The following is a 24,079-nucleotide window of genomic DNA, read 5'->3' on the forward strand; positions in this document are numbered from 1 at the left end:
TCCCAGTCATCTTACAATATTTCTGAACCTAGAGGGTTTTTTGAAAATTAAAGCCTTATTAGATTTTATCTAAAAATGTGTCCTCTGAAAGCATTTTGGAAGTGTTTGCTGTTTGTTTTTTTAGCTATTTATTTATTTATTTCAAGCAAAGCTACTGCTCTATCTCTGTCACCATGGTGGAGTCTTGGTATTTGTTGGGGATGCTCTCCCTCTGGATAGGGCAGGTGTTTCTCTAGACAAACCAAAGTGGCCATCCATCTGCCTTCTCTCTAGAGACACACACACACACACACACACACACACACACACACACACAAATGCATACACAGTACATACAAATGAGTGAATGTTAAAGTAAAAAAATAGCCAAAATACTTTGCAGAACCATAAGTAGAATGACTCTATAGGTCTTTTGGTAAGTGGCAGTAGGAGTCAATATTACTTATATTTATTCTTACTGTCAGTAGCACACAGTAAACATTTTTAGAACATTACAATAAAATGAATTTTTGTGTATAAATAACTTATTGGACCTACATTTTTGTCAGTGTTTGACATACTGCCCTGGCTTTGCCTAAAGGTGTCTTTTATCTTGTATGAGCTCAGGCTGTGGACATGAACTCTTGCTTGTCCCTTTGGTTTTTCTCTCCATTAGTCAGAAGCAGGCTGCACTCCTTCTCATGTCCCTTTATGTGAGTCTCTACGGTGTAATGTGGCCCAGGGGGCTCAGGGTATTATTCCTGTCCACTCCAGCAGCAAGAGTGACAGCCATTTGTCTCCACACTGCACATTAAACACACTACACACTTCTTCTACACACTGGATACAATGGGGCTAAGCCTGACATCAGAGTTTAAGATAAATGGGGCAGGGAAAGTAACAAAGTCCATGCATAAATGATTATTAATATTCTTTACAGTTTTAGCCATTCTGGGTCAAATACCAAAGCTAGGCTGGAAGGTATTAAAGTCTGCACAGCTATCACTATGGGGCCACAGTAATATTAGACTTGAATAGTCTCTTTGAGTAAAATTTCATGTGTGAACAGGTTTGGAGCTGAAGCGTGGTTATACTTTGGACATTCCCTCTCATGCTCGATCATAATATTCTTCAATGTGTTAAAGATTTGTCAGAAAGTCTTCGTTTTGAAGGAGCAACACTGCCCTCTGATGGAGTTTCTTTGAGGAAAATTAAACTGTAAATGGTTCATATTCACCTTGTTTAAAGGACCAGTGTGTAGGATTTAGTGGCATCTAGTGGTGAGGTAGCAGATTGCAACTAACTGAATACCCCTCCTCCTCCCCCTCCCCTTCCAAGTATATAGGAGAAGCTATGGTGGCCACGAAACTCACAAAACGTGAAAAGCCGTCTCCAGAGCCAGTGTTTGGTTTATCCGTTCTGGGCTACTGTAGAAACGTGATGGTGCAACATGGTGGGCTACGTGGACAAGGACCCGCTCACCTTATTTTCTTAAATTCTACACACTGCACCTTTAAGTCTTCGACCTCTGTGGAAAATTTAATCTGTTTTAAAGAGAATCTTGCACATTTTTCCTGTTGTTTAATCATAACCTGAAGGGCCAGGTTTGTTACACAGAACCAAGAGAGAAGTCGTCTTTGGAAACTGTTTGGAAAAGGACAGGCACTTTCAAAAAATATTTGGCAGGTGATTGGATGAACCATCTGTCTATCACCATCTTACTTTGTGAGGCAGCTCTATTCGCAACGCTGATTGGTCTGAACCACCAGTGTTTCTGAAACAAGCGCAAAACTTGAAGCCTGACAAGATGGATTCTTGTGTGATTTTGTAATGTTTTGATCTCACGAATTCAGCTTCCTCACAAGGTTAGTTTAATGAGGCTTTTCCAGAAAGCACTGGCCTTAATTCTACTATATTTTCAAGACAATTGTATGGACAATAGTATCTGCGTCACTAATGCATCATGCAGTTGTGCTCTGCCGAAGTTTTTCAAAGTTTTTCTAATCATTTTAAGTCTGGTACTCAGCTCTCAGAGTCCTGATGTTGTTGTTTTATGAGCTCATTACTTGATCTCACCTGGTTTAATAAATATACTTATGCTATGGTTTTCCCTGCTCACCTAAATTGAGGTGAGTCACACATTAAGTTTTTTTTGACCACCTAAGCAAAGTCGGGGTGGTCAAAGCTTACTGCTGTTCAGATGATAATCAAGGTTATAGTCACATGTTTTTATGTTCTTTGAACCCATAAAAACACTGCTATATTCACAATGCAATCTCACCTCAAGATCTATTTATTTAGGTCTATTTTAGGCACATGATCTTTATCAGCTGATAATGTCATTGAATTTCCATTTTGTCCATGTTGGCTTGAAAAAAAAGGTGCTAAGAAAAACTGGAAATTTGAACATCCACAGTTCCATGACAACTGAGCAAACTCCATCTGTTGATGAAAATCATGTGATATGATCAAACGCTCCAGATCACCTGCTACATGGACCTTGAGATTGTTTTGTCAACTGTTATTTCCAATATCTAGAATGAACTCTGAAACGCAACACTGCTATATTGTGTATTATTGCTATTATTATTGTTAGTTTTGTTGTTTCTGATGCAGTGAATAAAATGTAATAAATATTTATTGAATCACCATCCCACCACTTGGTGCCAGTATGGCCTCAATCTTTTTCCTGGTTGCAAATATATCAAGACTTTTTTCCCCATCACTTTTGCCTCTGTCATTAGTCAATTTATCCAAAACAGAATGAATGTGTGGCTATGCCATCTGCCTCTGCTCAGTTTCTGTCTCCTAAAGACCAGATGTGACATGCCCTGACCCTGAAAGTGTCTGTGTACTTCACTGGCTCACAGTAGTAATGGCACTGCAATAATATCATTTGGCACCAAAACTTCCATCCCTTATAGAAACAACATTCCTGGGATAACACTAAAATATCCTAATTATTGCAGGTATGTAATAGATAGATAGATATCGTCTTTATTGTTCCAATGAAGATTTGTTTTCTTAGCCTGAACACATATCTACCAATACGCATAATACATAAAACATACAACATTCACATCCCTGCACATATCCCAACCCACTTACACATAATAATCGCATGCAGGTGATTGTTGCTGAATTAAACTACTTGGGAGCCTCAGGGCAAAAATGAGCTGTTGGACCTCTATGAACCCCCTTTTACTTACAATCTCTTTTGAATCGTGTTCTTACACACAAATTAATTTAGGGATATGGATTATTTAAAGTAGTAGTATCAGTATCAGCTGAAAAGAGCCTTCTGGTGTCAACTGCACATACATCATTCTACACAGAAGCTCAGGCGTCCACGTGGATGCGCAAAACGCATTTTTGAGTAGAGGGGGACTTTAAACTTTCATTCACAAGTCAAACTTCCCCTGCCTTGTTGAAGGCCCTCTCATAGCTGCTCTGAAACCACAACAAAGCACGACCTCTGGTGGGCCACAGCTGAATGCACGCATTCTAGTGCTCTTGAGACTGTATTGTACCTCCATGCTGCCTCCCTCTCCGGTCCTAGTAACCACAATGGCCAGGCACGTATGAGGGAGCTGCCTCTGTCAGTACGGTAGACGCGCCTCACAGCAGCGCAGCGGATTCACTGTGACCGAGACGCAGGTGAAGGAATATGACACACTTCTGAGAAAAAGGTGGGTAAACGAAATAATCATCGCATGCAATGTTCATCACATCGGGTTTTTTCTTTGCCAAAAGCCTGAAGACGCAACACCAAAGGGGGATGACTGATGAAGTTCAATGCTGGTGTCGTGGAAAAAATGGTTTCCAATTCTCACCAGACAAATGTAGCCTTTAGTGGTTCTCCTTGTCCATTTTTTATGTGTTGATTAACCTAATACTTATGCGTTTTTGCTCCTGCACCTCTGTGTAACCTGTGTGTGTAATTAAATAGACAGAACCAACAGCATTGACGCATGATCTGGGGGTGATAGAAGCTTATATTCTGCGGCTAATGGTGTTCAAGATGTGACTGAAACGAGATCTATTGTAACCGAAACTGTCGCTGTGTAATAGAGAAGTGCCATCACACCACTTGCCCTCTCAGACCAACCTATAAAATAAATAAAGGGCGTTTCGTATCAGGCTGCCTCTGCGGGAGGATGCTGCGTATCGCCATCATCAGCAGTTGTCTGGAGAGCCCACTGTGCGCAGCTGGATGAGGTGTTACTATGACTGGGGCAGCTTCACGTGTCTCCTCCGGTGCTGTCCTCCACAGTATCACAGTGTCTCAGGGTCATGATGCGGCAGTGGAACTGTGCAGCACCTACAGTACAGTACAGACATGTATTATTGAACAGCGGTGAGAGGTCCTGTTCAGAGAGGCTGTGAGGTATAACCCCTCAGATTGATGAGTCACCCCCTGGAAGATATCAGTTCTTGCCATGAATGATCAAAGCAAAGTGTTGCTGGCAAAGCCTTTGTCATTGTTCTCCTTCTCCACTTTTAAAAACCTTTTTTTTCTAGCTGGCAGCATAGTGTATTCCATGTGTAATGAGAAGTACAGCTACCTCTCAGCTGCCTTTAGGCTACAGAGGAGCTTTAGTGCCTTGCAAAGCTTGTATAGCAGCGTGTAATGCACAGCGTACTGCAGAGTGCTTTACAGTGGTGTATTTACTGACATAAAAGCACTGCCTTTAAAGTAGGAATGTACAGAGGTATCTCTCTCACAACCCTCCCATCCAACGCAGCCGCCGCCTCGCTCCCTCTCCCCTCTACTGTACTTTTATTTAGTTCCACATGAGCGGATCAGAGGGGACTAAGTTTGCATTCCAGAGAACTGTGTCAGGTCTTAACCTTCTCCATTTACTGTGTATGTGTGTGAAAGAGCAACAAGGACTCTATCCAGTCACTCAAAGGTCACCAGTTTGCCCTCTGCACATATAGTGTCTAACAAATATCTTTATGCCAAGAATAAAATGTCAGTGTGTCACAGCATTATGTTGGGAAAACAGGGAAAATACACAGGAAACAAGTTCATAATTACATCCATCAACTATCCTAGTGGTGCAGTGCACTAAACTAAACTAAAACTGTTTCCGTGGGAATTTCATGTCTGTAGTGGCTTGGTTTGGGGGATTTTATACCATCAATCTATAATATCTTAATCAGCAGCTGTTCCTCTCGGTCGTCTGAAGTCCAGGGACGGATTGGAGATTGCTATCACTATAAATAACACTGGCACACACTCTATTACCCTTTGTTTGATTTCAGAGAGGTTTTACCTAGCTTACTGGACTATGTTACTCATTGGCCACTTTCAAATAATGGGTTTTATGTAGGCATTACACTAATGTAATATGTACTATATGTGTTGTAGATGGGGCTTTGTAGTTCGTAGATGGCTTTTAAAACGGTAACACTAAATAAAAGAAATAAACTAACACAGCACACGGCCAGCTGCTGCATCTAACAGATTATGGCATAATGCCACCAGGGCAGGGCGCACATGAAGGAAGGAAGGCCCTAGGGCTAATGGGCGTGAGGGAGGGCACAGATGCCATGGTAACCAGACCTCAGCATGTGCTCTAGATGAGGTATGAGGCTGATCTGTGCCATTTAGGGTGCCAGCACTGCATCGGGCACTTTAATGGAATCTCAAATTCCACACTTCTCTCCCTCTCTCTCGCTCTCGGTGCCAAGTTTGGAGGCCAAATGTGTTTGCAGCCAAGTGAAATGGCTGAATGCAAGCAAACACACACACGCACATATAAACATTACACTGAAATCCCACATTTTGTTATTAATTGATGAGTTGGACGAGCGGGGAAAAATGACAAATGACAAAACAGCTGACCTATCAGATGTCGCAGCACCCACGCACATTTGTCACAGTAGTGCAGTCTGTTCATATTCTCTATTTGGAATAAGAATAAAAAATTAGTCCATAATAGGACATGTGCCTGCACCTCTGAGCCTGATCATGCGTAATTACAGTAGCTCCCATGGTGCAACAGCCTCCATCCACTAAGCAAACACATTAATGAGTGTTTGTTTTACATTAGTGTCACTTTCTGCCCTCATGAATCTCTTCTCGGTGCAGCCAAGCAGAACGGTCCATAGCGATGCAAGCACGCATCGCCGGAGACTATCTTTTGTAGTCCCTCGTAGAGGGCTACTGAATTTTTTTAGATGGATTGACTCAGAGTAACCAGGAAGCTCCATGTCTCTGGTGTACATTGTTATCCCAGCATGCTTTATTCATATTTATCTGTCGGTTTGTAACTGATAGTTTTTCTTACCCCTTGGCTGCGATTTTCCACATGGCCTGGTTCACTATGCGTCTTCATGTTCGTCTCGTGGATGAGTGGCTTCTCATCCTCTTGGCCCACATACCAATGCCACGCGTTCAGAGATCAGCACTCAGGGGGTCAACAGCTTTTATTCAACTCATAGGCTCCTTCATTTAACCATACGGGCACCGGGTGCGATGAGAAGCCATTGTTTGCTCTTTGTGCCCTCTCAGTTTGCCAACCCCCCACCTCACTCTCCCATACACACACACACACACACACATATAAGTGTATCACACAAATTTACTCTCAGCGGGGGTGATTGATTATTACTGCTAGATGGGGCCTCCTGCCTCCTGTGTTGCCAAGGCAACAGTGGACGCTCCAGATGTGGGTTAGAGATGAGAGATATGACTTTCCTCTGTCTCAACTCTGGCTTGTGTTTAAAATTTAATACCACAACATCAGCTTTGATGCTGTGAGTGGTGTGTTCAACTGTGTACCCGTTATGTTCTAGTACATCATTTATTAAAGTCCTGCGTATATGCAGCTCTGCCTTGTTCAGCATTATGCTCCCCTGCGTTCTATAGCCCTGCAGAGAATGGCTGCAGAGAAGCTGTACATTTTGTCACCACAGCATCATTTTACATTTGAATGATAGCAGATTACTATTGCAGGTTTGTGAGATAATACAAATCCTAGCTTTTGTTTGACACATGTAATCCTGTAGACAGGTAGTGGTAATGGTGATTCATATGCATTGCATGACAATCCTTGATGGAAAATCTGTGGTTTCTCATATGCATCCTCCACCTTTTCCCCAGATGGGTAATGGGAGGAAAGAAAGTCATTCAAACCCATCTGTATCGTCTTAATGGAAATCAGCTACATTGCAGTGTCTTCTGTAAACCATCGTTTTCAGAGCATGATCTCCATGCCGCTATTTGGATTCACATCCTAATTTCAGTGTTTATATGCACCATTGGGAAAAGAGATAACAAATAGCTCATAAAACGACGGGGGGGAGAGTAATCCCTGTTAGTAAAATGAGACTGCACTGGGGATGGTGATTGGCAGGTGGTTGTCAGGACAACAGCTGGGAGACGGGCAGAGTGTAGATTGAGGTCTAAATGAATGGTCATGCATGGTGAAGCACTTAGACATCCTCATGTATCACGCAGCAGACATTAAGGAGCAGGAAGTGAGTCTGGCAGATTCAGTCTGGCCTTAGGAGGAGAAAAAGCGGAATGACAGGATGGAGAGGTTCTTCTAAATAATTTCTAAATCAATGTGTATCCATGTTAGATGGAAAACAGTTCAACTTAGAATTAATTGGTTGTAAAAAAAAAAAAAAAAAGTACCAGAGTTTGTTAAAAAGAAATGTGGGTTTTTTGTGAATTAATGGGTTTCAGCGACCTAGCAGGAATCTTTTTTTTTCTTCAATTAAAAAAGATACACATGGTGAGCCAATTCGAAAAAGGAGAGTCTGACTATTTTAAACAGTTACATTCTTCATGAAACAAGTTTTGAATATTACAAAAACGCAGTTTTGCTAAGTGTAGATCCAACTCTGAGACAAAAGAAAGCAGTGTGTATCTATCTGTCTTTCCACAGGCTAGTCTGCTAGCCAGGAGAAGAATAGTGTTGAGACCAATTATAGAGCAATCTTCTGTGTAATGGAATTGAAGATGACTCTAATATTTTGATCACTGGTCAGCCTGCTCCCATTTAAAATGCAATGAATGATAAGCCTCAGCACGATCCTGTACAGAAACACATCGCTTGTTAGCAGGGCTAATAGTATATCTAATGCATTATACTGTATGTTAGACATAAGCCAGTCTTTATCTCTCCATCTTTCAGGTCAATGTGGCTACCGAAGCAGCTCTCTGGGGTTGTTGTCAGTCGTTGTGGATTCCTGAGGCCTGTCTCTATAGCAACCCTTTCCTCCTCTTGAGGACTGCTGCCAACTTACCCTCCCTGCCACAAGACAAATCTCTCCTCATCCCCCTGGCCAATAGCCGGCTCTGAACTGCGTTGGAATGGACACTGAGTCGACCCACTCGGGCTACTCCTATCACTCCAGCCGCTCTGGGAGATCAAACCGACATGGGTATGTTTCCTGTCTGTCTGCCTTGCCATCTGACTGTCTGCTTCACCAGTCTTACTGTCTCTTGCCATGTCATGAATTTGTTTCTACCAGATCACAAGCTGCATATCTCGCACCAGCCCTTGCTCTGGAATTCTAACGTAGTGCCTTCAGCGCACATTGAGTTTGTTGTGTTTGTTTTCAGTTTGAGTGGGCCACATGTTGGCCAAATAAATGAGATGAGAGACTGAGAGAGAGAAAGGGAGGGAACGACCGTGAGATTGAGACAGACAGAGCTGGTGGATTAGGGTCGTCACAGCTGAGTGGCTCTAACCTATTTCAGTGATTCACTCGGTCTATTCTGCAAATGAGAGAATCATTTGATTCCCTCCCTATCCATTCTTCACTCCTCTGGTTACTTTGTTACTGCTGGAATATTCATTTATGTTAAAAAAAATTTGTGGGGGGTTTTGTGAATTAATGGGTTTCAGTGACCTAGCAGGAAAACGCACACATGGTGGGTATTTATAAGCCAATTCTAGTGTTTTTAGACTGAACATATTTAAATTTCAGTACTTCTAAGCCCAAAAAGAATAAATAAATAAATAACTACATAAAGCCCTTACAGCATTTATGTGGAGAAGACTGCATTAAACCTTTATTTAACCAGGAAGTCTCTTGAGATGCATTATTTCCTTTTACGAGAGAGACATGGCCAAAAAGGCAGCATTACGACATAGTATAAAAGACAGACATAAAAAAAAAACACACACACACACACAAATGATTTGAAAGGCATAAAGGAGAGAGTTTAACTATTTTAAACAGTTACATTCTTCATGAAACAAGTTTGTGTGGCTTTTTAATGCATAGTTTCCAAATAGTTTGTCTTGTTAGTTTGGGCTGTATGTTACACAAGTTCTGTCTCTTTCCTCTGTCTTTGTGCAGTGTAGGGTCGCAATTAACAGTTATTGGCATTATCGATTAATGTGACAATTATTTTCCCAATTAATTGATATATCATTTAGCTTATAAAATGCCATAACATAATAAAAATTCCCAATCACAAACTCCCAGAGCACAAGGTGAAGTCTTCAAATGTCTTGATTTGTCAGACAAATAGGCCAAAACCCAAAGATATTCCATTCACTATCATATAAGACAAAGACAAGCAACAAATGTCAACATTTGAGAGACATGAACCAGGAATTTTGGCAATTTTGCTTAAAAATAACACTAAATCAATTGTCAAGATGGTTGCCAATTCATTTTCTGTCGGTCAACTAATCAATTAATTACTTATTGTTTCAGCGCTGGATAATTTGCTTGTGTGCGTGAGTAGAAGCCTGAAATAAGTAGTCAATAATGAATCTTTTTTGATCAACAGAAAATGAACTATTTTGATAATAGATTCATTGTTTTAGTCATTTAAAAAGCAAAAATGATAAACCATTTGCTGGATCCAGCCTCTCAAATGTGATGATTTTCTGATTTTCTTTGGCATATATGAGGAAAATCATTAAATAAACCGAATTTTTTGGGAGTTGTTGACTGGACAAAACAGGAAATTTGAATACATCACCTTGGGCTGTGAAGGCATTTTTAACTATTACAAAACTATTACTCAAGAAAATAGTCTCATGACTAATTAACAATGAAAATATCAGTATATTAGTATATGTTTCTGATCTTATGTTTATGTCTCTATGTTCCTCTTCATGTTCATTGTGTGTGTGTTCGTCTTCCAGAGATCGAAGCCGTGAGCGGCACAAGGCCAGCAGCAGTAAAGACAGCAGTCGCTCTGAGAGGTCCGTCGTTATAAATCCTCCTGACACGCCCTCCCAAGATTCCCCAGTTCATAATGGAGAGCCGCTGCCAGGAGAACCCACACCAGCAGCAGATCATGGAGACGAGGGCCAGGTATTGATTCAAAGCCCATGAAAATGTACATACGAGTAACCTAATACTGTGTACACATGACAAATATGGGATAGGATGCAGGCTGTGTTTTTTAGATAAATATATTTTCAAACTCTCTCTCTGCTGTAATCACAGTCCTTTATGTAATCACAGTCCTTTAGAATAAATCAGAAGACCCAGTAATCCATCTGTGAACTCTGCAACATGACCTTCTAAACTCATCCTCACACAGCTGGCTGCCCATTGCCAGAGTGCCTGACACATAATAACAATGGTGACAAGGGATCAAATAGGTCAGAGGATTAGCGTCTCTCTTATAGGCCAGGATTTATACAGACCACACTGTGTTACAGTGTGTGTGTGTGACACTGAGTATAACCGTCATGCCTAATAGCTTTGAAAGCAGAGTAAATTGGTACCAGTCAGACACAGGAAAGCCAAACTGTGATAATGCAGCTCAAAGACAGAGTGGATATGTAACTAAGTCGACGCGGCATGGATTAAAAATACAGTCAGATGTTGTGATCATGGTTTAAAGAAATAGTTTTGACATTTTGGAGATATGCTTATTGGCTTTCTTGCAGAGAGTTACATGATTAGATCAATACCACTTTCATATCTGTACAGTAAATATGAAGCTACAGCCAGCAGCCGCTTAGCGAAGCTTAGCTTAAAGACTGGAAACCACTTACCATACCTCCAAGGCTCACTTATAAACACTCCTTTGTTCAATCTGTACAGAAACTGAAGTGTAAAAACAACCCCATAAAACCACAACGTGTTGTTTTTACACTTCAATTTCTGTGCGGATTAAACAAACCAGATTTAACATGTTAATTGGTGAGCTTAAGAGGTGCTGGCAGGCAGATTTTTTAACCTCTGGAAAGAGACAGGCGAGCTGTTTCCTCTTGTTTCCAGTCTTTATGCTAAGCTAATTGTCTCCTGACTCCAGCTTCATGTTCAACGGACAGATATGAGACTGGAATCGATTTTCTAATCTAACTCTTGCCAAGAAAGCAAACAAGTGTGTTCCCAAAAAATGTCAAACAATTCCTTTAAATGCCGATGATCAGGTAAACTCCAATGAAAGTTAAAGAAAGCTGAGAGAGAAGCAATAGAGGCGAGGAGTAGAAAGAGAGCTTATTAGAAGTTATTGATATAGAAACAACTGCCTTGGGCTGCCTTCACATGCTCTCTGACCTACTTGAAATCTATAATAAAAAGAGGTTATCCTTGTGTATGTACTGTTAGTTTAAGAGAAAGGTGGAAACACTGGTCAGTACATGTTGTGGCTGAGTACAAGCTGCCTTCACCAGATGTACTTCCCCAAAATAATAGTATTATTTATTATGATTAGGATATGAAGATGTGTTCAGCCAGACCTTTTGACTGTTTCTGAGAGGTCTGACCTATTTTGCCGTATCTGCTCAACATCCCCCTCTGCCTGGGCAGCCACATTCCAGGATGTCATGTGATTGTCAGCTTGTAGCTTCCGTCCATTGTCGGCAGTGTAAGGTAATCTGCCATTGTGTTGCATTAGCCCTCCAGATAGACGTGTCCAAATGGCACAGCAGCAGCACCACCACCAAATCCACCCCGGCCAGTGCTGTTTTGGATCAGGTCTGTTTGGACGGCAGAGCTGTTGTAAGACTAACAGGCTCCATGTGCAGAGAGACATTCTCACAGACTGAGATTAGCCTTAGCATCCAGCCAAACGCCACTTTGAGGAAAGCTGATATGAATAATCCCCCATGTTTACACGCATGACATAAGGACACGGTCTTGGACCACAGCTTCTGTGTGTGAGTGAGTCATAGAGAGGGCGCCAAGTCTGTTACTGAGACTGTCCATGCTGCTTTGTGAGACTTAGATGTTGCGACTTTGTGCCAGAAGGCAGCAGCTTCAGTTTCCTCAGTGTTAGCTCTAGCTACACCAAAGCTTATGGAGAGAAGCACATACTCTTCTTTGGCATTTCACACATCACTTCTTTGCTTTTTTCATCAAATAGATGGACATACTCACAGCTTCTAGACTCACTGCTTTTTATGTAATGTAAAAATAAACACCACTGAAGGAAACTTGCCAGGAATTTTAAACTTTTTTGTCTCAAAGGTCCTATGACTCATTTTAACACAAACGCACACACACACACACACAAATACACACAGTGACACTAATACCCCCGCCAGTACAAACAAATATACGCCAGTGTGTAAATGTCATTTTAACCTCCACCCAGGCCAGCGGGGCTTAGCCATTGTGTTTTGTAGTTGGCAGACTGTTTGGTGTGTGCTCGAGTGCGTCTCTGCGAGCAGTGGTAATCAGTCTGTTGTTGTGTTGCTATGCTTTGTGAGGGTGAAACAGGCCTAACTATAATCCATATTCACCCTCTGACAGATGAAAAGACTGCCAAGCAGACATGCTGCTCTCTCTCTCTCTCTCTCCTCCTGTAACCCTTTCTTTTTCATTCTCTCTCGGTTTCAGTCTAACTCTGCCTCTCTTGCTTTACTGTATAGAGATCAGGCCTGATTAGTGTAGCATTAATCTTTGGGATTATTCCACTGAGAGTTAATGGCTGGGTTTAACAGTGTATTAGCTCTGTCAGATATACATTGGTTTCTCTCACTGAATGAGACATTAACTTGAAAGCTTGTCTTCATGAATGCCTTGACAGAGAAATTAAGCAGATTGATTATCCCAAATAGAGGCTGATTTAGAATATGAACTATTAGGCTGCATTTTGTTTATCTGAACTGTCAAACATTTCTTGAGATATCAACACTGAAAACAGGTGGTAATTATTTGTCTGTTCAATATGAAGCTACAACCAGCATCTGGTTAGCTTAGCGTGTCTTAGCTTAGCTGCCAGACAACCAGCAAAGACCCAGGAGTCAGTGTGCCCAGCCAAGAAATAGTCCCATAGCCCACTGTAGAAACACAAAATGTCATTTTTACACTTTGGGTATGGAACGGATTAAGCAAAGGAGATATAACATGTTAATTAGTGACCTTTAAAGGGGCTTGTAGGTGGTGGATGTTGTTACCTCTGGACAAACCCAGAATAGCTGTTTCCCCCTTTTTACAGTTTTTATGCAAATTAAGCCAAGCGGCTGCTGGTGGTAGCTCATATATATATACAGATAAGACAGTGGTATCAATTCTCATCTAACTCTCTGCTAGAAAATGAGCATATTTTCCAAAATGTCGAACTATTCCTTTAATACTACCAAACTCACATGCAGTTACACTCATATGAAGTAGAGCTGCTATGATTAGTCGATTAAGCAATTAGTCAATCAACAGAAAATTAATTACCAACCATTTTGATAATCAATTAATTCTTTTGAGTCATTTTTTTAAGTTGTGGAGTGTTAGTCAGGACAAAACAAAACATTTTAAGTTGCAATTTGGACTTTTGGAAACAGTGATGGACATTTTTTACAATTTTCTGACATTTTATAGACCAAACAACTAATCGGTTGATTGAGAAATAATCAACAGATTAATCGATGATAAAGATAATCGCTAGTTACAGCCCTAATATGCCTATTTTTCTGTTTCTGTTGTCAGACAACAGAGCAAGCACACAATACTGATCTGATCTGACTTATGTAGCGAGCTCATCTAATGAAATTAACATGCTGGTTAATGACTACACCTCTACTAGGCTGTATTGATATTTAAAATGAGTGGGGAAAAAAAGGAATATTGGTAACAGGTACCTGGATATTGTTTATGTATTCACAATTTTTCTGCTCTTTCACTGAAGTGCGGAATGACGACGATTGTGCACAGATTCTGTAGCAAAGGTTGGGACCCTGTTAGAAGAGCTGGCTTAAGAAAGAAAGGAAGCATAAGTGGAGAGATGTGAGCGGAATAAAAATGAGATCAGAGACTAAACGAAGTTGGCGTTACACTTACATAGCTGACCTTTGCTTTCACACATTAGTCTGGCAGACAGATACCCAAAATGAAATTCTGCTTCTGCTTCCCCCCACCTTCTTTCCCTCTCTCTGCTCATCTACTGCTATCTCATACCTTAGCCCCCCACTGCCCCCCACCCCTACTTTCCTTTCCTCTCCTCTTCTCATGCTCATTCATCTTCTGGGTGCTGTTGGTATTCACTCCTCCAGCATGGCTGAATTAATTGGATGTGAACAGTAATGGAGGGCAGAATTCATTTTCATGTGCCATAGTCACGCTGCATCTTCCTAACTGGAAATATGCACAACCAATGTTAACTTCTTATATGACATTCTACAAATAGCAAGTGAGAATCAATGTAAACGTCTATCTTCTTTGCTCACAGCTTATCTGGTTTCCCAGCAGATTCACCATTTACTTTGGCCCATACGGCTTGAGCATGGGGCTTTATAGACTGTTTGATGTGCTTAGGTGTATGTGTGTGCACACATGTGAAGCCATGAAGGCTTTTCTCTTCAGCTTGTCATTTTTCTATCCCTCATCCCTCTCTCTGCAGCTGCTGAGAATGCATTGACACTCTGGGGGAGAGTGAATGGCTAATTACATGAATTAATGACAGGCACACAAAAATAAATGCCTCTGTAGAGCAGACTTGTCATTAATTTATTCTATCTGTGTGTTTCTGTCGGAAAGATTTATGCTTAAAATGACCCTGCCAGATAGGAAGAAAAGAAATGTGACTCTAATTTGCAATGATGGGCCTGGAAAGCTTCAGCTTTTGTTGTTGTGATTCAGTGTGTATGTGAGTGTGTGTGTGTGTGTGTGTGTGTGTGTGTGTGTGTGTGTGTGTGTGTGTGTGTGTGCATGTGTGCGTGTGTGTGTGTGTGTATGTGCCTTCATATGTCGGCATCTTCCTGCCAACATAAACGTTACTGCACATCCCTTCCTGTCATCCTATATTACATCAATGGGACTTTGAATTCCTGTCATAATGAGGCAAAAGTCCAAGAAAATCAAACGTCTCTAAATATTATGAAGGATGTGCTGTGTGCACGGTGCATAAAATCTGTAGTGACTGTTCGTACAAAAGAAGGAGTAAAACAGGATAATGGAAGCATTGTTGTCTGTCTGCTTCACATTTAGATTTATCCCTTGATTTGCCAGTTTCTCATAAATTTTACTCTGGTTTTTCAGCCATTTTAAAGGGTCATTTCACCCAAATTACAACAAAAACATTCTCTTACTTACCTTTGGTGGTCTTACTGTACTCCACTACAATGAAGGTGAACAGAATTTTCTTTGTGGTTGTATGTTCATCCAACAAGCTGTTAAATACTGTTGAAACTAGCATGTATCCAGATAATGTAACAGTCAAATAACTGAAATTTTTAGATTGGTTGAGTTGACTGTTGGGAAAAGACATGTTAAAAATGTTTATTTGTATGAATATAACTTTGTTTGGGTTATTATTCTGTGGTTATTAGAGTACAAAATTAAATCAGGTGTGTTATGTAACTATTAATTACCTTAAATAAAGCTAATGGGGAGGGCTTCAGATTTTTAAAGGTAGTCAATTCAGTCCCTTAGACGGGTTACAGAGAGCAACATCTACTAATTTACCCTGTGCTGAATTTTAGAACTACCTTAAATATTTGTACTTTGACTTTTTTTCTCTTTTTTCTCATTTTTTGTACATTTTTTTGAAGCCAAAACAATAAATTAATTTGTTTCTGATATTGGCAACTATGTATTGTCTTTCACGAGGCTCAGGTACAACCCAATGACAGTGGTGCTCATCATTGAAAAGTTAAATTTGAAAAATACAAAAATAGGTTTTTTTGTCATTTGAGTGAACCGTGAGTGAACATAACAAAACCAGCATATCCAAATGTGCATCCATAGCTTGTAACACACCTTCCCTTCACCTCTCTTTCTCTCCCCCTTCAGGATGATAACTGGGGAGAAACCACCACCGCGGTGACCGGCACCTCAGAGCTGAGTATTTCCCAGGAGGAAGTTGTTGGCCTGGGTAAAGGCTTACAGGACCGGACCCAAGGCTTCCGACGCTATCTTCCCTTGGCTGTGGGCCTGTGTGTGGGGCTGGTGGTTGTGGCGACACCCCTGGTTTTCTTGCTTCTTCCGGCGATAATGTGGCCAGACAGACTACAAGCTTGTGGGGCAGCCTGTGAGGGCCTCTTCCTCTCTATCTCCTTTAAGCTCCTCATCCTCTTAATAGCCATTTGGGCCCTGTTTCTCCGCCCGGGCCGCGCTAGCCTGCCCAGAGTGTGTGTGTACCGTGCCTTCCTCACCACACTCACACTCCTGCTCACCATGTCTTATTGGCTCTTCTATGGGGTCCGCATCCTCGATGCACAGGTGGGTCTGAGAGTGTGCTATTAGAGCATCATAAGTATTTTATTTATGGTTTAAAAAAAAAAGTAGCCTCTGTTATTTCTTACAAAATATGTATGTGACATTACTGTCATCCAGAGTTGGAAAATATATATTTTTAAGATTTTATGAGGACAATAAGGGGTTATTTAAAATAGTAATGAGGCTGCTGCATCAGAGCTTTGTGGTTATCTGAAAATTTTACAAAACAAACTGAATCAAACATTCTCTATGACCATGTTATGATCATTTTGAAATATTATTTATTCTTTTTTTGGCCGTAACAAATAACATACTGGTCCTTGAAAGAAAATCTTTTTTTTTTTTGCATTTTTTGGATACAACTAAAAGCGAATGTTACTGAATTCTTAATGGTTTTATACAGCTCTTGTGTTGTTTTTAGGGGCAATTTTAGGTTGTTTCCAGGTTGTAATCATTTATATGACTCTTATCAGCAACTGTAACTTGTTATTGTTTCATATCTTTGCCAGGCCAGACTTACAAACAGCTATTTTTCCATCTCAATGACAATTTCCTGGTTAAGTGAAGCATAATTAAAATCAAGGAAGAGCTTTTCATCAAGCAGCAGGGAATGTTTTTATTAAACCTATGACGTGATCTGCTACAGGATGAGGACTACCATGGTGTTGTCCAGTTTGCCGTGTCCCTCGTGGACTCACAGTTATTTGTCCACTATCTGGCTGTGGTGCTGCTGGAGCTCCGCCACCTCCAACCCTGCTACAGCGTGTGTGTCATCCGCTCCACTGACGGAGAAACGCGTCACTACAACATAGGACAGCTCAGGTACAAATGCCCACTTACCGTAACTATACCTCCTCTGTGTGCTTTTCATAATCGTTCTTAATGAAAAAGAAAGAGAACTGTAGAAGCAGTTTACACCTTGAAATGTCAATATGACCGTTCTGCGCAGTACACATCAATACACACACAGTGGCACAGTCTTTACATTCTACCATTATAAAGTATGTGTGTAATTGGAGGCCCATGTCCATAGGGAAGACTGGCACAAGCAGTAATTGAGTTACTCATCAGACTCCTCGTCTAGTTCGCTTGAGGCGCGCTATTCTAGGAGTTAGGGGGGAGGGATGAGAATGTGCCAGACATAGGCACTCATCCAATGGCTGTCTTACTTTGTTTCTGCTCTGATGGAGTGTGTGACTACAACAGGACTAAGAGACAACAGTGGTAATTAGATAAGGTTTGTGTGAAGAGGCTGTGATTGTGAGTCATTTGGAAGGGTGGTAAACAGGAAGTTAAGAGCCTGAACAGGGGCAGTAAAAATCATCTGTTGCATGGCAGTGAACAATTTGATTAATGTTCAGTTAATTCAGAGAGGTTGTTAAGTTTATTACATGAGTCAATCAGCCGTCAGCCATGAAGGTAAATTGAATTCCTGGTGTCTGAGTTTTCTCTCTCTCTCATCTCACGTAGCATTCAGAGGGCTGCTCTGTCCATTTTGGAGTATTACTACAGAGATTTTCCACTTCATAACCCAGCCCTTCTTTCGGCCTCCAAGCACCGGGCTGCCAAACACCTGGCTGGGTTAAAGGTCTACAACGTAGACGGTTAGTCACCTCATCTGTCCCAAAAATTACATCCTCTATTACTATATACCATTTCTGCTCGTGTCCTTCTCGTTGTTTCCTTTCCCTCCCTGGTTTATCAGGTCTTCTGCTCCTTCTGCTCCTTTGTTTTGATGCTCTCTTTTCCATCTTCATCTCTTCAATACACAGCTTTTAAAAACAAACTGAGAACATACCTTTTGGGCAGTAAGTACAGATAAAAGTCCTCACCATCACTCTGTGCAGCACTTTATCACAGGAAGCTGCTAATGTCACGGTTCACTTCACTCAATCTTTACAGCACTCTGAAGCCTCCATTCCTGACATAATGCATATATTGAATCTGCAGCAAGCACTTCCATCGCGCACACACGGACGCACACGCAATTCCTGCTGTGGCTCTGCAATGCTCTTGATATATTGCCTCCCTGCGCACGCACACACACACACACACACACACACACACACACACACACACACACACACACACACACACACACGCACACACACACACATGCACACACACACACAGCCTGTGATGCCACATATTGTCCCCTTTCCCACAGTTAAAAAGGTCTTTCACTTGCTACCATCAATCCCCCATCACTCTGTGCAACACTGTGGATTTGATGATCTAAGGCAGGGATGCAGTATGGGATATGGTGTCCTCATAGCACCTCCCATCCACCCCACCCCCCCTCCCTATCAAAGTGCAGCGTAAAGGCCTCTAGGGGGCCGTGGAATTTCAAGCCTTAAATAATTCATCAGAGTAACGCTCATTCCTCACATACTCCCACATCTCTCCTTCCACCCTCCCGCTCAGGCTGTCTCTAGCTCGGCTTGCTTTCTTTATCTTCCCCCCTTTTTTTTTTATTTCATTTCTCTCTCACTTCAACCCCCACTCATTCTCCCCCCTCCCCTCTCTCTTTATCATTCACAGTCATTCACAGTCACTCTTGAATATGTAGGCCAGAAAGTTAAAGAGGCATGTGTTTGTGCATATTTTTGTTGAAAAATATTTATAGCACTCCTTGTGCAAATTATCTGACAGCAGTATTTCCAGATTATACATCAGAATGGTTTTTCGTGCATGTTTTATTTCTGTATTCAATATCTTTCTCACCTGCACACACACACTCACGCATAAAAACACATATGCAGATCAGATTATTAATGATTTATATCCCTACCTGACCTGCAGGGTTTACGCCCCCAAACTGTGCTGATCTTCATAAATATGGACCAGATCTTACACCCCCACAATGATACCCCAGGAAGTCTAATATACTGCTGTACAAGCTCCATTAGCTTTATGGGTTTGTCACACGAACCAGTAAATTCACAGATCAGAACAGAACTATGGCCTTTGAAGTGTAAAACGATGAATATTTAATCCACCCCCAATAAAAAGGTTTTTGCATCAGACTGTCTGAGGTGAAACATGGATGCTTACAGTGGAAATTGCTTCTTTTCTCAGTGCTATAATTAACACTATGTGACTAAGACACATGATCTGGCAGGATGCCCCAGATAAGATTAAAATACAGTTTACTCTAGTCTCGAACTTGGAAAAGGTTAGCAGGATATAAAATGGGCAGGCATAAACTCTGTTTTACACCTCCAGCATAAGACTAAATACAGCATTGTGTAAGATCTTAGCTCTCCTTCCATCTGACCTTTTCTCATCGTGATTCAGATTGAAATACAGCCCATTAATCAAAGTCTGGTGGGGTCAGGGGCTACTTCCTCCAGCTCCAGCTGATATTACCAATTTGCCCGTCTTCTCCTTTTGATGCAGCCCCAGGGAGCACAGCAGGGGCGCAGCCTGGTAATGGGAATCAGTCCCGGGCAATGGTTGCATCTGCCGCCAAGCACAAAGACAGCGCCCACAATGAGCTGTACTATGAAGAGGCCGACTACGAGAGAAGAGTCCGCAAACGTAGAGCCAGGTGATGAACAAAATTATAGCACATAGATAGATGCATATGTGTGCAGACAGGAGGGATAGAAGGAGGCCAGATGGTTCCACTTGTAAATTAGCATGTTGCCTATTAATCAGTATGGATTAAAGGCAAGTCTAGTGCTAACAATGAGCTAACTGATGTGTGTATGTGCTTTGTCAGGCTGGTTGTGGCTGTGGAGGAGGCCTTCACACATGTTCGGCGCATGAAGAAAGAGGATGAGCGTGCTACTCCCTCTGACATCATGGATGTCCGTGAAGCAGCTCTGGCCATATTTCCCTCCATGGCCCGTGCCCTGCAGAAGTACCTCCGCACCACCAGGAGGCAGCACTGCCACAGCATGGAGAACATCCAGAAGCACCTCTCGTTCTGCCTCATCAATAACATGAGCCCAAAGGTGAGCTTGGTTTTTCACCTTCATTTTTAACTCTAAAAAGAAGTTTTCATTGTTGTGGCCATCATTTCTATCAGTTATGATGACACTGTACTCACCAAAGCAATTGCTGAAATCTGGGGTCACATAGACATTGCAATAACTGCTCATGTTTGGGGCACCAAACATGAGCTTTTTGACTGTCTAATAAGTTGTAAACACTTTAGCCTGATTATCAAAACCACATTTGAACCAGGATTGTGTCACTCCAAAAACACAAAAAAATCTCAAGTCTGTGGCATCTCTTCACTAATTTTTGTCTTTGAGCTCTTATTTCCTTAAACAGAGGCTTTAGTATTGATTTTTTTTTCTTTTAAGTACTTTATTTGAAGATATAACCAAAGGTGAGCTCACACAAAATGTTGGTAATAATTCCTATTGCACAGGGAAACTGCATACAACTACAGCAGTCGAGTAATCATATCCAGATCTTAGCAATTAACTACTGTAAGTGGGTACAGTTATTATTCCTGATAGAGAGTATGGCCAAAACTACAAAAAATAAGACCCAAGTTGTCATAAACCAGAATTATCCTTTAAACATTCTCAAGTTTGAAAGAATAAGTTAACATTTTTTCAAATCTGTCTGAAAATAATACTTACTTTATAATTTGTTTGTGCATCCAGGCCTTCCTCGAGGCCTACCTGGCCCCTGGTCCGACCCTGCAGTACGGCCCTGAGCGCTGGATGGCTGACCAGTGGACTTTGGTGAGCGAGGCATCTGTAACTGGCGGCATAAAGGAGGGGACAGAGTTCCTGCTGAGGTGTCTCGACTTTAGCTTAGCTATCACCGTCAAGAGCATCCCTTACATCCGACTGACTGAGGAGTACGTCGACCCCAAATCACACAAGTTTATACTGCTGCTCCAATCAGAAACCTCAGTTTAACAGACCCAGTGTGCTGGTGCCGCTTATCTGGACTTACATGACTGTTATGATTACTCGACTGAATTTTTCAAAAATAGCTTTTTGTACTGTTTTTTGTACTTATGTTCATGTCCTTTGCTTACATAGAGTATCTTTGTGTTTCCTTGTCTTTGTCCCGGGAGACGTGAAAGATGATGAAAGACAGAAAACAGGAGGGAATATGCTTGGATTTCTCTGTCTTGACATTTGCAGAACACAGTTCAGGTATTCCTCTATGCACTACAGAAGACCCTCACAAATTTTCCTCTTTTAATTACACGTGCCAGTGTGTGCCTGCACGGAAGAATTCATGATTTAGGGGGAGTGTGTGATTTAGGATGCAAAAGTGTGTGTGTGTGTGTGTGTGTGTGTGTGTGTGTGTGTGTGTGTGTGTGTGTGTGTGTGTGTGTGTGTGTGTGTGTGTTGTGTTGAGTGTAGTGCACACCCGGGATCTGACTCAACTTGTCTCCTCTCTCTTAGCGTTACCATAGATACATTTTCCAAAAGCCTGGTTGCAAAGTGATATAAACTGAACCCTTTTCATCCAAAACTGCTCTTTTTCAGTCTTAGCAATGATTATTTAACATGTCATGTATTACACATGTATGTACAGTATTTATATGTGAATATACTTTATCCCTCCAGACTTTTTTATATCAACATTGTGCATTGCCTGAATGATTTTTTTTAACCTTGTGAAAGATTTTTTTACCATGTCTGTCCGCGCTGTATTTGTGGAGATAACTGGACTGTAAATAGCTGAAGACGTCTTTGTAAATGTCAGACAAATCACTGGAATCTCTCGGACTGAAAGCCAACCACAGTACAGCTGAATACAGACGATCTAGCCAAGAGATTGTGAGCTAATACGTCTTACTATTTGTTATATTTGGGTTTGTACAGTTAAGTGTGTGCAGTGTACACAGATCTTTGTATTAGCCAGAAGAAAGACTCAGTGTTAGGACTGTGAGGTTCATGTGATTGACCTTTTTTATATCTCACGTTAAAACTGTCACTGTTGTGATGTTTCATTTCAGGACATAAACTTTAACCCATCATTAAGGGGGTCCATTATTACAGAACTTCTCTGCATAGCATAAATTCTGTCAGACAAGTGAAATATGCTGAGCCATGAGGTTCTCAGCTGCATAAGACAAAGCCTATAATATATGAATATTTAAAACCAGGTTTCAGGAGCTTTTTCAAAAGATTTGACATAGAATCCTTCTTCAAAATTAACAGTCATTTTACTCAAGCTGGCAAATGTTTAAACAAGAAAATCAATCATTTAGTGTCAGTATTTCGGCTGTCAGTATTTTATCTGTGGACACTACTGCCACCTATCTACCACTACTGGAATAGGAACACTGTCCTTCAGCATCAATCAAACTATTAATTATCTGTATTTTTAAATCCTCTTTATTTATGAGGCCCTTTATGTTGTAAATTCATATTTACACAAGTGTTATTATTGTCACTGACGGTGTAGAATAGGATTTTAGAGTGTTGCTGGTTGTAAATACTTCTTCTGTTTTCTTGACTACACATGTGCCTCAGTTAAACATATTAAGGATGTGCTCAGCATACATGTGCAGTTTTCTTCTGTATGTGTGAGTGTGTGTGTGAGAGAGAGAGAGAGAAAGAGAGAAGGGGAACAAAATGAAGAGAAGAGACTGATTTCCCAAATTGTCCCTGTCTTCTTTTTTTTCTTTTTTTTTTACAACAGAACATGTAAAATCACAGCAGCTGTGTCAAAGTCACATTTGTAACAAAATAAATATTTGTATTGACCTTTTCGAGGCATTTAATTGTTGTATTTTTATGTCACTCATCTGACAGATTAGTGTATACCCTGATATCTTTTATTTGTACAGTGATGTTATTATATATATATGTGTATGTACATATATATATATATACATATATACATAATTGGTATTTTGGTTGGCGGTAATAGAGTAGTTTCATTGTTAAAAACTATCTAGTGATGCACAACTAGGCCTGTAGTTATATTGGTTATACAGAAATGTGAAATACTTACTCTCTATTTCTTAATTTATGACATGTTCATCAGAATTATTGAATCTGTAGTAATGCTGTATTTTTTATTCCACAGAAAGGTGAATTTTCTTGCACCTTTTTTCTGTGAAGAAGGCAAATTTAAGTAGTAGTGTGTTGTGGTTTAGGACAAGACAGGTATGTGATTAACACATTGAAAAGGATGTAAATATTTATTACACTTTTCCCTGTTATTTCTTACACTCTGTCCTTGAACCCAGGGAGGATTGGGTTTGTATTCATGTCCAGACTAGTTTCTGGGATGCAGCTGTCAGTGTGTTGAGCATAATAATCACAATACTCATCACTTGCACTTTATTTTAAATAAAATATGAATTTTGTTAACATTCTGATCAGCTGTATCTTTGCAGTTTTAAATTCTATAGGTAAGATCATTCAATTTTCTCTAGAGCTACACAAGGCAATTAGTTGCTTGTTTTACATTTTCAAAGCAACACTGGTTTAGTTGTAGGTCTGTTTGTGAATGTAAAGTCCCTGCACACCCATGGATCAAGGAACCTCTCCTGCCATCCGGGGGGCCTGCCCAT

At 40.9% G+C, this 24,079-nt stretch overlaps 1 protein-coding gene across 2 annotated transcripts; it reads left to right on the forward strand.

The window, feature by feature from the left end:
- The first annotated feature begins 3,408 nt into the window (after positions 1-3,408).
- LOC121907129 (vang-like protein 1) lies at positions 3,409-23,228 on the forward strand. Of its 2 annotated transcripts, XR_006098800.1 has the most exons (10): positions 3,409-3,668; positions 8,130-8,379; positions 10,104-10,275; positions 16,147-16,575; positions 17,219-17,394; positions 18,043-18,176; positions 19,972-20,122; positions 20,297-20,531; positions 21,195-21,698; positions 21,954-23,228. XR_006098800.1 is itself a non-coding variant. In XM_042426513.1 (9 exons), the coding sequence occupies exons 2-9, from the start codon at positions 8,309-8,311 to the stop codon at positions 21,453-21,455; spliced, it is 1,629 nt and encodes a 542-aa protein (XP_042282447.1). In that variant the 5' UTR covers positions 3,409-3,668; positions 8,130-8,308; the 3' UTR covers positions 21,456-23,228. The 2 variants fall into 2 exon arrangements, 1 of the variants encoding a protein (XP_042282447.1); XM_042426513.1 differs by having other exon boundaries at positions 21,195-23,228.
- Positions 23,229-24,079: the final 851 nt, after the last annotated feature.

The sequence above is a fragment of the Thunnus maccoyii genome, chromosome 11, assembly GCF_910596095.1.
Source record: "Thunnus maccoyii chromosome 11, fThuMac1.1, whole genome shotgun sequence".
Taxonomy (NCBI): Eukaryota; Metazoa; Chordata; class Actinopteri; order Scombriformes; family Scombridae; genus Thunnus; species Thunnus maccoyii.

Bases quoted from the DNA above. Each gene is read 5' to 3' on its own strand.
- LOC121907129 (XM_042426513.1), top strand. From the start codon at position 8,309: ATGGACACTGAGTCGACCCACTCGGGCTACTCCTATCACTCCAGCCGC. The intron at 10,276-16,146 runs GTATTGATTCAA...CTCCCCCTTCAG, and splicing joins ATCATGGAGACGAGGGCCAG to GATGATAACTGGGGAGAAAC. The intron at 16,576-17,218 runs GTGGGTCTGAGA...GATCTGCTACAG, and splicing joins TCCGCATCCTCGATGCACAG to GATGAGGACTACCATGGTGT.